Here is a 12576-nt window from a genome sequence, read left to right on the forward strand (position 1 = left end):
GTGCGCGGCAGTGGTAACTGCCGCGGCAATGCGCGACACCACGTACTGTCGCGGCCACTGGGAAGTTGAACACGTCATTTTTGATAGTTTTCTCGAGTTTTGTGCAGCCCACATGGCTTATTAACTGCTGGAGGTTACTTATGAACGTGGGGGAAGCAGTTACAAGCGAAAATCATGCCCACTAACCTCATAAAAAGATGGTATTTAAGTAGTGGGACGGCGGTTACAAAAGGGGGCTGATTAGAGAGCATCCAGGAGAGGGACGGCAGATTAGAGCAGAAAAGGCTTAAGCTTTTGATGAATTAGAAAAAAGAGAGAGTCTTCCTTCTTCACAAACATCTTCAAGAAGTTTTTGGCGATTCCTAGAGATCTAAGCTCTGACTTGATCTTTAGAAGAGTGAACATCTTACATCGATAAGATATTCGCTTCAAATTATTACTTCGATAAACGAAGGAAGAATCATTAAACCCCTCACGGTTCAATCAGAATCTGTGATTTGGTGGTCCATGAGTCAAAGCGCTCCCGGCACAGGCAAAGATCCCACGCAAGCAGCGATCCAAACAGTTATAATTTTTCTTTTGTTGTGTAAAAGAAGTCTTATAAAAAAACTATCTCTTTTGAATTTGTTGTAATCGACCGAAGATATAATGAATTCCATAACAAAACCAACTTTTGACGCAAACAATCACAGTAGAAGGATTGATTGTTCTAGTGCAAAATGATTTTCATTCACTGGTCAAAGGTGACAAACAAGAGGCAACCAGTACATTTGACAAAGAATCAAAGGAAAATGCCCAAGTCATAGTATAAAATCACTGCTAAACTCCCTACTGATGGCTAGTTGATCTGGGCACCACCTCGAACAGACACTTGAGAATATTTTGCTCTTCCAGAAGGTTTTCATTGAACAAGATATTTCAAACTATGTGCTCTAATAAGGTAGATTATAAATTTATACTTCTATATATGTGGTTACAAGCTCTGAACTCACCTTCTTGTCGGCATAAACAAGGGAAATTGCAAATTCTAAAAATGCGCAGTTTTTTTGAGTTTCTATTAGTTTTAACAATGAAAACAATTCCTTAAACTTATGAACTAGGTGGTAAAATGCAAACATGTAATTAGAGTGTAAATTAAATTACCTCCTGGTACCGATATGTATTTTGGCCATGGACATTTTCCCCAACCATCAAAAGAGTTATATGGGCATCCTTTACAGGTTTGAATGATAAGCTTCATCTCAAATGCCTAAATTCTTGTTAAATTCAAATTAAAGCTAAAAAATAAAATGGTCAGTCTCTTGAACTTCTCTACATCGGTACATACAAGAGAAGTAACTAGCCCTAACTCCAAACCATAGATGAATAAAAAAATCATAACTTTCTCAAGATTACCAAAGAAAAAAAATGAAGAGAAGTTGATCCGCTTGATTTAGCGCTACCTCTGAGATCCCTCCGCCTCCATCCCCAGAAACCGCTGCCGACGAAGTCAAAACTGAAGAATCCGGCGCCTGCGACGGAGAACCCGAGCGTTTCTTGGTCCAGAGGATCACCAACCGACTCACTCTCTCGTCGAGGTCCGCCGTCTCCCGCGAGTTCGGAGCTCCAACCTCGTCAGCGTAGGCCTCCATTGATCGCTAGGGTTTGCTCGAACTAGGGTTTCCTTCGACTAGGGTTTGCTGGAGGGGGGGTGGGGGAGGGAGCGGATTGGGGAGGGGGGGATGGAGTCGACGAGATCGGGGATAGAGTCAGGAATTTTCAAAGAAGGCGTCGGGCGAGATTTTCTCTCCCTCTCTCTCATTTTCGCTCCGTTTGAGTCGGGAAAGGGGAAGAGAACCGAGAACATATGAGACTTTCTACGGTGATTTTAACATTCATTTTATTTTTAATTTTCTTTCAAACCAAATCAGGTAAAGATACTTTCTATTGCATTTTCTTTTCCTTTTCTTTATTTTCCTCCAAACCAAACAGAGCCAAAGGAAACAATGAAACCTTACCTTATGCCAAATCCCTCAAGTTCCTTCTCGATAAGATGCTTGTGTGTGACAAGTTTTATTGCGTCAAGGACGATTAAAATACAGTTGTAGGTTCCAGTAGTGCTAATTACCTGAATAACAAAATGACTATTTTCTCATACATGAATTATTTCTATACATGCTAAAGTAAAGGAAGAGCACATGCACTAAAATAGAGGAATCATGACATGTTGACACATGATTCAATATCAAGCTTTCTTAACATCCAGCAGAAAGTATGAGCGGTCTTGTTCATTACTATGTTGTAGAAATCAAGTAAAACTTCAAAGATTTTTCCTTTCCATACGATGGTGTTTGGCCACGTCATGTGAAATTTGTTTTTTTTGTTTACATGAGGAAACCTTAAAAGGGAGGGTTTGATTACAAGTGGCAATTTGACACGTTGGTGTTTGTTATGCATATAATATATTCATGTGTCAATCATCATGAATAAATTTAGTTAAGCCAAAAAAAAGTTATCAAAAAGTATTTGTCGAAATTAATTACACTTTAAAACTCTAATGTTCCATTACCTTTATACTTAAATATCTTAAGTTGTAAAAACTAGCATAAAAATACCCTAAGTTACCAAAAAGTAGCACATTGCTATCTTCTCTTAAATAGAATAAGTTATCAAAATTTGTAATCCCTTGATTTAAATGTTTAAATACGAAATTAATCTAAGACAAATTACTTTTTTTAATCAAAGACGCCAACATGTAATCAGCTAATTAAAGATCTAAATAAATTAAAATGCAAAACAAAACAACATATCCCATGATCCTCACACCTAATCATGCTATAAATACGTAAGCTAGGGCTAAGGTAAGTGTAGTTTTGCAGTTAAGCCTCATCATACTTTCAATTTTGCATAACACCCCCTATTGATTTTCTAATTGAACCAAGGCCCATATCTATATATCAACTTAAAAAAAGAAATTCTAATTGTAATTAGTTTCATTTAGAAGAAGCTGCAAAAATAAAAGGATCTTCATCAATGCTCTTTATAAATGTAAAAGAAATTCAAATTAATGATATTACACATACATCACAGAATTGGATACATGTACAATATTAAAAATCTATTCTTATTAACACAGTTAAAACTAACTAATTTTTGCTAATATACAGACACACTATTGTACATTTAAGCCAAATATAACTACCATTCTAAATAGACTTAAGCCATGGTTCTATGCTTGCTAAGGCTACAACAAGAAGGTAGATAAAAATGTTAATAAAGAGTGTCTGAATGAAAAATGCTACATAATCACTTATGCCAACTTAAGTGGACAAGATGCTTTTGTCCACCAAACTTTCTATCCACTTATATATATATAAACTCTCTTCATATATTGCATGAATCCCTAGGTATCATCAATGGATAGAAAGTTTGATGGATGATTAGTGAGGTTCTAATAAAAACCTCCTTAACCTAAAAACTAAAAACCATTGTGGGTCATTGGATCTATCTCATCTAATGGTTGAGATTAGAACTTATACTACAGTGAATCCAGATTCAATGATAGCAATAAATGTCATTATTAAAGAGTGCAATAAATTTGTTTGACATTAAAGAGTGCAATAAATGCCATTATTCTTCAAAAAACAAACACCTCACATAACTGAATCTGGATTCACTGTAATAAATGTTATTATTCTTCAAAAAACAAACACCTCACATAACTGAATCTGGATTCACTGCAGTGAATTGAGATTCACTCATACGTGTCTTCGTTTTTTCAATTGGAAATCCTCACCCTATATATGAGTGAATCTAGATTTACTGTAGTGAATCTAGATTCACTGTAGTGAATCCAGATTCAGTTATGTGAGGTGAAACTGGATTCGCTGGATTGAATCTGGATTCATTGATTATTTGTTTCCCCTATTTATTGCACTCAATATAATAATTACATTTATTGCACTCTTTAATGGCATTAGTGTAATAATTAGGTTTTTAGTTTTTAGGCTAAGGAGGTTTTTATTAGAACCTCACCCTATATATATATATATATATATATATATAATTTTTAAAAACAACTTAATTTTTTGAGTAAAATCAAGAATCTTTAGAAATGATTTTCATGAACTCTTTTAATTTTTATATGGTTATGTGTATGCTTTTATCATATAAAAATGGGCAAAATGACCAGATTGGTATAATTTCTTGAGACTTGGTGACAAGTTGGTATATTTTTTTTAAGTTTTGTCAGATTGGTATAAATTTTTAACTCCGGCGCCATATTGGCCTTAAGTTTGGCCGGAGTTACTGTTCCGACCAGTGTTGATGGGATTTTTTGTATAAAACTCCCTTATAAAAAACTTATCCTGCTCCTAACCCCCTCCCCCTCCTCCTCCTCCCTACTTTTAGGCTCATAAATTTAAATAAAAATGTTATGATATAAGAACTAAGAAGCTAAAATAGATCGCCAATGCAAGAGATCAAATCACTCTTCATCAATCAAATCAACATTCAGTTTCAAAGATTAAACAACAAATCAAATTCTTCTAATCAATATTTAAAAAAAAGATAAAAAAGATGAATAGATTTGCGATCTTGTATAATTGTCAATATACTCTTTATTTTTTATTTTCCTTTTCATCATTCAATTTTATTCCACCAACTTTTTCAGTGAATCTGATATGAATATGTCGTTATAATATATTAAATTGACTTAGTTATTAATTAAATTATTAAATTATTAAATTAATTATAATTAATTACTAATATAGAATAATTTTAGCCTCAAACTAATAAGCTACATAATTAAGATATGAGTTTTTTTTGTTTTTTTAATTCAATGCACGTAATCATGTAAAGAATCACTAAAAACCTCATAGTTAACAAAATACCGCACGATTATGGTTTGAGAAAAAAATAGAATGCAAAAATGTATAGAAACTTTAATTATTATTTATTAAATGAATCACATATTTTTACATCATCTCCAAAAAAGGACAAAAAATAATTGAACACCTTAGATCTTAGTCTATAGCAATGTTGATCAAGAAAAGAACATGAAAATTATAAAAATCGTAGATAAAGTGAGCTCGAAAATGTCAAAGTCGCAAGCAGCAAAGAGAGCTAAATTTGGCTCTTTTCTTCTCAATCAAAATTTTAATTACGAATTAGAATATTGATTGGAAAATTTTGATAAAAATTTCTTGTTATTTATAGTGATTTGGTAGGAGAGAAATAGTTGTAACGTTTATTTATCATTAGTGCGTATAAAGTTATGTTAGTGTACATATTTTAAACTTTAGATGTCGTTATCTAAAATAGCCCAGTAACTTATATTTATACTGTGACATTTTAGTTTCACAACTAAACCAGTCATTCAACGTGTAGTATATTTAGATTTTAGTTTAACTAAATCATCAATGCAGTTAGAATAGAATGTTTGTTGTTGAGTCCGTTCTTCAACAAAACTTTCAAAATTATGAAGTACAGTTTGCTCAATGAGCATGAGTGCGACTTAAGAATAGATAGGGTTACGACATTTCTCATACAACTATATATGTTTACAACATTTCTTATAGAAGTAAAACTATAATTGAATTTTCTGATATGAAAAAGATCCCCAGTAAACCGTAACAATATAATTGGGGAAAATCAAAGGGGTAAAAAAATTATATGCCAACCTCCTTTGGATATGATCGTTGAAGCTCTATTCCATCCATCCTCCAACTACGTTGTTTGTCTACAATGAATAGATAATACAAGCACTAGACAAACAACATTAGTTATAAATTGTTTGTTCAACATCATCAAAACAAGAAGGCCAACATGTCGCTGGTTTAGTCTTTCGCCATAGAAAAAGACACCAGAGTTCGATTCTGGGGTATTTTATCCCGAAGCCTAAGTAGGGATAAAGTCAACACCATTTTACTAACCTTTGATGTGTCTTCCTTCTCTTCCTCTACTTTTCTCCAGGTTCTATTTTCTATTTGATGTGGGATAGTTAGATTTGAGGAAATGCGATCAATTTATAGGAGTCACATGACTTTTGAGTTATAAACTGAAATTTTCATTACTAACAATGCATAATTGACGTGTAAATGAGTTTTTTGTAACTGTAGTGGAAATAATAATAACCATGATAAGAGTATCGGCTACTGTTTTTGTAACTCATGATTTGATGGTATTTTAATATATGTGCATTCTTAAGTTACTAAAAAAAGCTATTAAATAATTCAATCTCATAACTGAAACGCCTCTAAAATAATGGAGAGAGTAGAACGTGCTTGTTATCAACTATCACATCATTATATTTGTAAGTAAAATATTATTATTTTATATAAACTAAAATTTTTATTGAATAAAAGGATAAATTTTCAAAATAGATGAGTTAGTGGAGGAGTGTTATGAGTGGGTGATTTGCCAAAAATCCTATAAATACGAGAGTCACTGACGCATCAGCTTCATTAGTTGGTCTCGTGACTTGAGCATCCTATGACGTTCGAAACCCTAGGGTCGACGCCAGTAAACGCGAAACCCTAGGGTCAACACCGGACAACGCGTGATCCGAGGTCGACGCCAGTCAACGCAGTGCAATCAAACAGTTAACGTACGACGTTCAAAACCCTAAGGTCAACGCCGGACAACGCGTTGCAGACAAAGATTCGACGCCAACAATCGATGGTCAGCTAAAGATTAGAAAATCAGGAACCAACTTCAAGTTTAAAATTCCGACAACGGTCAGACAATAAATGCAGCACCGGAACTCTTACAGCCATTCGACAAAGCACCGAATAGCCTGGAAGATTGAAGGAATCAAGAACGGAAGTCATTCCAAGGTCCCATTACACCGACTGAAGGTGGGGACAATCATATCCAAAGTATTCCAGACTCTTCTATAAAAGAACGAGGCTGAAATACTTTGGAGGGGGTATCTGTAGGCATATAAAATTGCTTATATGTCCCTTAATACAGCTCGGCACAAACCGATGAACCAACGAGGCGACGAGATCGACGAATCGTACGCGAGCAACGGAATACATCCATTCGCGTTCGGAATCAAGCCAAGTGTTGAAGAGTCAACGAGTCATCCAACCAAGGAAAAACTCGGACGAATCACGATCGAATCAAGATCAGTTTCGGACTCAAACTCAGAAGCGGGTTTACTGCCAAATCAGGAATCAGATGTACTGCCAAATCAGATCAACACATCAGAGTCCGAATCAACCACAGAACCGAATCACGGACAAAACGGATACAGCGCAAGAAGACGGAAAACAACAACACCCGGAGGGGCTCGGCTCAAACCGAGCCACCCCAGGGTGGCTCGGCCCAAGCTGAGCCACCCCAAGGTGGCTCGGAAGGTAGGTGTTCGAGAGGACCGGATCTCAGATCTACGCAGACATACTCCGGGTCTAAGCTTGGTCTTAGATCCCGAGACTTGGACGATTGTTTCCTTGGTGAATCAATCCTCCCCGGCTATTATTTCCTTCGTGGAATAATACCCGTTATGCTGCTTAGATCTGATCGGAGCTAGATCTCGCGGTGGTCCACGGATAAACCCCGGCGCAGGCAAAGAACCCACACAAAGCAAGAGACCGCAAAACAGGATCTTGCGATTCGTTCGACAAATAAGGAGAAAGTTGTAATTTTCTTTATTTCTTGTGTTATTTGATTTTCGTTGTAACCGGATCTAAAAAAAGACCGGATCTTTGTAATCGATAAACTATTACAAGAATTTGCAATGGAATCAATGATGAAGAAAACAACGCTTTTCACCGCGAACACCTATAACATGAGCTTGGATGATCTCTTCATCCGAATGTGTGTGAACTTGTGAGCGCATGACATCCTCGTTGACTTGAACCTGCTATGAACATCTGATTTGAGCCTGCTATGAGCATCCGACTTCATCATGTGTACGACTTGAACCCACCCTTGTGTGTCCTCAGACACGTCGACGCTCTGTAAGCATAAAAAATTACCTATAGGTTCCCACACCCAGCTTGAGATGGAGAGAAGATGATGAACATCATTGTCTGAGTTAAGGAGGATTATCTGACACTGACAAGTGCATGAAGTAAGTCGATGAAGCATACGAATCAACGGGATGATAAAATAATAAAGAGACGATCTGATTGGGAGTTACGTTTCACTCATAAAAGATGAAGTTCCACTCATGTCGCATCCACTCTATGAATAATTCACCTATGGGAGGTTATAGATCTCTTCTCTAGATTTCCATCACATTTTGAATCACATCATTCTGAGATCGGACCGCGAAATTATAGGGATAACAATCAAGGCACGCTAAACAGCGTCTCGGTCGAAACCGAGACACATATTGTGTCTCGGCCAAAGCCGAGACACAAAGAGCGTCTCGGTCGAAACCGAGACACACATTGTGTCTCGGCAAAAGCCGAGACACAAAGTGTGTCTCGACCAAGTCCGAGGCACACATTGTGTCTTAGCCAAGGATGAGACACAAGGCTAAGATACAAGATTTTGCCGAGACACAATGTGTGCCTCGGCCCATGGCTGAGACACCGTTGGTGTCTCGCATCTGATATAGTTATTTTGACCATGATTTTCTTCAAATATGAAGAAGTTCAAAAGACAAAAGTTGTATATATCTTTATTAGCTTTCCAACACATCTTGGATAACCAGAGCCAACCTTAAGCTAGGGCCACCATGGCTACAGCCCGGGGCCCACAACTGAGGGGGACACTAGGGGTGGGTGAGCAAACTATGGGGTGAACTAACATCCATTCGTAAATGTACCCCTGATAGCGATTACAAGTTTACAACTCATAACAAGCTGTCACCGCCTCTTCTTCACCCCTGGCCCTACCCCTAGGCCGGCTCTGCTAATTTCCCATCAACCCACCGCCTCTTCTTCACCTCATCTCTTCCTTTACTAGATTTTCCTCTCTCTCTCTCTCTCTCTCTCTCTCCCTCTCCCTCTCTAAAATTATTCGACAGTTCGTATTGCGCCAAGGTCGATCGCTCCTTGATACTGGATTTCCAGATTTCTTCATGATTCTCCATTTGGGTATTTCACTATTTCTCAAAATTCTCTAAAATTCTTTATTTTTAGATTAATAGATTGAATTGGGGAAACTGCTTGAAGTTTTTGGAATCTCTCTGATTGATTTCTACATGTGTTTGCAAGTAGAATTCAAAATATTTTGTAGAAGCCTCGGTGGAGGACTCTTCAAATTAAAGTCTTGTATTTGGCAATTTTCTGTTGGGAAGGCAGTCCCTTGATATCCTTATTTATTAATTATTACCTATGAGATTAAATCAGTTGGGTTTTGCTTATGTTATTCAATTGTGTATGAGCTCTAAAATGTTGAACTTCCTTTGATAACTCATTAACTCTTGATTTTATGGTTCAGTATTTAATCTAAACTTTTGTATCAGGATGCTCTTGATTAAGCCCCAACTCTGACCTCGTGGGGTTCGAGTGGACTGATAGGCAACGACTTTCTTTGAAGGTACTTTTTTTAAGATAAGATATAGAATTTAGATGTATAAATTTTGTAAATTGTAAAATTGTAATACATATCTTTTTAACTTTTTCTTATTTATTATTTGATTCAACAGAAACATTGGCTGGGATTCTTGATCTTTATAATTGGAAGTTTCAAGTGGAAGAACATATGCTCAAAATCCAGGTTTTATTGCTCTTTGTTCTTTGTTAAGTGTTTATTATAAAAATTGAAAAATGTTTCCTAAGAAACAACTTTTCGGAAATCTCAAGAGACAAAAAAAGAAAAAAAATGATGAAATTGCTCAAAGTTTAAGATGATCTTTGAATAAATATTTTGTTAAACAAACCAATGTTTCACTTGAAAATTTAGATAAAGATGATTTACCAAATGAATATGAACACCCAATTCAATTGGAAGAATTAGTAGAAAATGAGAATGATGTGAATGAAGAAATTGGTGATCTAGATGAAAATGAAAATAGTGATGAACCTTTCCTTGATGAAAATGAAAATATTGATGAACCTTGCCATGAAAATGAATGTCCCGAAACAAGATTCTATTTGAACATTTATGATCCACGAGTTTGGGATAATCTTGATGCAAAAATGAGAGATTTACTTGTAGAAAAAGGTCCCCTAAGAGAAACTAATCTCAAATTCCCCATGGACGAACACAATAGACATTTTTCTTTAAATTATTATATTCGTACGTTACCAAATGGGGAAACTAAGGATCGAAAATGGCTAGTGTACTCAAAGGAGTTGGATAAAGTGTTTTGTTTCTGTTGTAAGTTGTTTAAAACAATGAATTCTAGAAGTCAGTTAACTAGTGAAGGAATTAGAGATTGGAAACATCTTGGTGAGAAGCTTAGACAACATGAAAGCAGCATTGAACACCTCACTAACTTGAGGTCTTGTGTTGAATTGCAAATCAGATTGAAAACAAATCAAACAATTGATACAGAATTACAAGAGCTAATCAAGAAAGATACACTACACTGGAAAAATGTTATCGTCAGAATCATTGCTGTTGTGAAATGTCTTGCTATACATAATTTGGCTTTTCGTGGAATAAATGAAAAAAATTATGAAGATGGTAATGGTAACTTTTTAGGCCTGCTTGAAATGATTGCAGAGTTTGATCCAGTAATGCAACACCATTTTCGCCTCATTCAAGATAAGAAGATTCATTATCATTATCTTAGCCATAAAATTCAAAATGAGTTGATAGCTATTTTAAGAAGATTCATTATCATTATCTTAGCCATAAAATTCAAAATGAGTTGATAGCTATTTTAGCATCAAATGTTAAACATGCAATCATTGAAAAAATAAAAACAGCTAAATATTTTTCTGTCATTCTTGATTGTACTCCTAATGCAAGTCACAAAGAACAAATGACTTTAATATTAAGGTGTGTAGATATTTCAAGTACTCCAATAAATATAGAAGAGTACTTTTTAGAGTTTCTGAATGTGGAAGATACATCTGGATTAGGACTTTTTAATGAATTGCAAAATGTAATTGAGTCCCTTACACTTAATATTGATGATGTGAGGGGACAAAGTTATGATAATGGCTCTAATATGAAAGGAAAAAAATCTAGGTGTACAAAAAAGATTACTTGATATAAATCCTAGAGCATTTTACATGTCATGTGGTTCTCATTGTCTCAACTTAATAGTTTGTAATATAGCCAACTCATGTGTTAAAGCAAAATCTTTTTTGGAACATGTCAATGCATATATACGGTATTCTCTAATTCAATAAAGCGATGGAATGTGTTACTTGATTACATAGATGGTTTGACTTTAAAATCATTATAAACTACACATTGGGAAAGTCACATTGAAAGTGTCAAAGCAATAAAATCTCAAGCTTCCCAAATTAGAGAAGCTTTATTTAAATTAACAGAAATTAGTGAAGATGCCAAATTGAGTAGAGATACTCAAAGTTTAGCATCATGAGAGCTTCCAAGTTTTGAATTTATATTAAGTTTGGTTATTTGGCATGACATTTTGCATAAGATTAACTTAGTTAGTAAAAAGTTACAATCTGAAGACATGCGTCTTGATGATGCTGTAAGATAATTAGAAGGACTTGTATTATTTTTTGAAAACTATAGAATAGATGGGTTTGTTTCTACCATGATTGATGCCAAACAAATTTCCCTTGATATGGGAATTGAGCCTATATTTCCAAAAAAACGTCAAGTTTGTAGAAAAAGGCATTTTGATGAGGTTTCCAATAGTGATAGGGAACAACAATCAGCTGAAGAATCATTTAGAACTGATTATTTTCTTGTTATAGTGGATATTGCTCTTGGTGAATTGAAGAGTAGATTTGAACAATTGCATTGTGTTGAATCTATTTTTGGGTTCTTATTTGATGCTGCAAAATTGACTTCGCTTGATGATAATGAATTAAAATTTTTTTGTGTGAATCTTGAAAATGCTTTAAAACATGGTGATGCTTCCGATGTTGATGCAAGGGACTTATTTTCAAAATTACAGGTGTTGCAAGTGATGTTACCAAAAGAAGCATATGAAATAGATAAACCATGAACATCCATTAAAATTCTTGAGTTTGTAAAGAGTGTGGATATGTTTCCTAATGTAATGACATCCATTAAAATTCTTGAGTTTGTAAAGAGTGTGGATATGTTTCCTAATGTAATGGTTGCTTATAGGATATTATTGACTATACCGTTTGTAAAGAGTGTGGATATGTTTCCTAATGTAATGGTTGCTTATAGGATATTATTGACTATACATGTAACTGTGGCATCTGCTGAAAGAAGTTTTTCTAAATAAAATTATTGAAATTTTACTTGCGGACAACCATGACTCAAGATAGGCTAAATGGATTAGCGATATTATGCATTAAAAAGGATATGTTAGAGAACATTAAATATGATTGTATAATTGATGATTTTGCATCTAAAAGTGCAACAAGAAGACATTTTAAATGATGTTTTTTGTAGTTGAGATTTCATTGCTATTTTTATTTTGTAGGTACATGTGATGATTCTTTGCTTCGATTAATTGTGGAGGATGAAAAGAAGATTGATCAAATCAAGAAATGCTTATGGAGATTTGGGAGGAAG

General features: G+C 35.0%; 1 protein-coding gene across 1 annotated transcript; it reads left to right on the forward strand.

The window, feature by feature from the left end:
• LOC109847691 (zinc finger MYM-type protein 5-like) lies at positions 3203-10757 on the forward strand. Its single transcript, XM_020416923.1, has 2 exons — positions 3203-3236; positions 9841-10757. The coding sequence occupies exons 1-2, from the start codon at positions 3203-3205 to the stop codon at positions 10755-10757; spliced, it is 951 nt and encodes a 316-aa protein (XP_020272512.1).

The sequence above is a fragment of the Asparagus officinalis genome, chromosome 7, assembly GCF_001876935.1.
Source record: "Asparagus officinalis chromosome 7, Aspof.V1, whole genome shotgun sequence".
In the NCBI taxonomy this organism is placed as follows: Eukaryota; Viridiplantae; Streptophyta; class Magnoliopsida; order Asparagales; family Asparagaceae; genus Asparagus; species Asparagus officinalis.

Coding starts and splice junctions, on each gene's coding strand:
- LOC109847691 (XM_020416923.1), top strand. CDS start 3,203: ATGGTTCTATGCTTGCTAAGGCTACAACAAGAAG. Junction 3,237..9,840: donor GCTAAGGCTACAACAAGAAG/GTAGATAAAAAT, acceptor TTGAAAATTTAG/ATAAAGATGATTTACCAAAT.